This window comes from Aplysia californica, unplaced genomic scaffold (assembly GCF_000002075.1).
Source record: "Aplysia californica isolate F4 #8 unplaced genomic scaffold, AplCal3.0 scaffold00057, whole genome shotgun sequence".
NCBI classification, from domain to species: Eukaryota; Metazoa; Mollusca; class Gastropoda; order Aplysiida; family Aplysiidae; genus Aplysia; species Aplysia californica.
In genome coordinates this window covers 1055243-1057088 of record NW_004797327.1, presented here as the reverse complement: position 1 = coordinate 1057088, position 1846 = coordinate 1055243, and the positions used below count along the sequence as shown (strand labels likewise).

Sequence of the window (1846 nt, the reverse complement as noted above, 5' to 3'; positions counted from 1 at the left end):
CCGCAAATCATCCTCAGTGAACCGTACAATATTAGCTCAAATGATATATTGGACATGGCCACGGTGCGTATGACCCTGATGTATATCTCAAAAATAACATTTTCAACCGGAACTGCTTTTACCGCATCTCTATCCTAGAATTACAATGTTCTATCTACTCAGTCCCTAGTTTTGGGAAATTTGACGTCAACACTTTTGAGTTTCACAACGTGTCAAGCTTTTCCGAATGCAATTTTTTGAATATCCTGATAGCGACTCCGAATTATCTTACAATTTTTATAGAGCAGATAAAATATAAATTGTTTTCTAAATTCATGGTCTTAGTAACCCAATACGGCCAAAACAATGTCAAATAGAACTTTGTAATTCTAAGGTAGCGAGTAATCACGGTTTTTTTCCTGCTTAACTCAGTCCAATCGGATATGGGTGTCCCGTTAAATTCATGGGTCTTTAATTGCTTTTATTATAACCTTACATTACATTGTTAATAAAGGTTTTTAATTCATGACCTACTGTATTCTCTTCTCTGTCTTGGCGCCTAACTTCAGTTGTTGTCATTATGAGGTTCTGTCCTCTCTACGTCGTTTTAGTTGTTTAGATTGCTTTTCTTCATTTTATTTTAGTTCACAGAGCATCGAGGCAATAAAAATAAATGAATAAGTGAATAAAAATAATGAATGACGAACGATGATCACCGATGTCTGTTGCAACATATCTGGCACCTGATGGTGACACTTGTAAATGTGTAAGCTTTGCTGTCAGAATGCCACATAACATTATGTTTTACATGAAGCTTAAATTTATTTTTAATCAAAGAAAAAAAAAAAAAGGAAAAAAAAAGCTACCACCTTTCAGAATCCACCACATCTATGCGCTCACGTGCAACTCTGTCAACAACTGGATGCTCATCATGATCACCGTCATGCGCTACGTGGCCATCCGCTTCCCGTTCTTCTCAAGGCGCGTCTGCACGCCCGCCGCCGCCTACTTCGGCCTGTTTGTCATCCTGGTCGGGTGTATCGGCGGCTTCAGCATCTTCTTCACCTTGTTCGTAAGGTCGGTACGGACGCTGATGCTCTGTTTGATTGTTCTATTTTGTTTTTCTTTGTTTTGTTTTGCGTTGCATTGCTTTTCCTTCTTTCGTTTTGCTTTGCTTTGCTCTGCTTTGCTTTGCTTTGCTTTACTTTGGCTTGCCTTGCTCTTCTTTGTTGTGCTGGGAAGCACTGTGCTGTGCTTTGCTATGCTTTGTTTTGCTTTGCTTTGTGATGTTTTGTTTTGAACCTAAGCCACCCAGACTGAGGTCAAGCATTATAGTTTGGATATCCCTTTTTGTCGTTCTTGTTATCACTTTGGGAGGGGGAGGGAGGTTGGGATGCAGCCTTCTGTTCACAGGTTTACTGGGTATGCAGAATCCCTATGGATTTGTTCATATTATTATGTTGTTGTTGCTGTTGCTGGAGCTGTTGTTTCTACTGTTGTTATTGTTGTAGTTGCTGCTGTTGTTGTTCTAGTTACTACTGTTATTATTCTTGATTGATGCATTTGTTCTTGTTACTGCCCGAGCTTCGTTTTTGTTATTTCTTGGGGGGGGGGGGTCGTTGCTGCTGATCTGCCTTCGAAATAACATGCATCGTGTTCGCTTAACCGTTATCATTCAGCATCATGAACGCTACGAAAGACAGCTAGCTCTAACGGACGTACGAAATCGGAGGAAACGATGAGTGTTAACCGAGTGATCATGCGAAAAATGTTTCTGCTTCCATGGGTTTCTTTGTCTTTTAGTATGTGTGTGTGAGTGTGTGTGTGTGTGTGTGTGTGTGTGTGTGTGTGTGTGTGTGTGTGTGTG

General features: G+C 40.4%; 1 protein-coding gene across 1 annotated transcript in view; it reads left to right on the top strand.

The window, feature by feature from the left end:
• Positions 1-1846, top strand: part of LOC101856786 — a gene marked incomplete in the record, with an annotated part of 11602 nt that overhangs the window by 3792 nt on the left and 5964 nt on the right. The window contains 1 exon segment of the mRNA XM_013079601.2: positions 856-1056. Within this exon segment, the coding sequence (XP_012935055.1) occupies positions 856-1056 (201 nt within the window).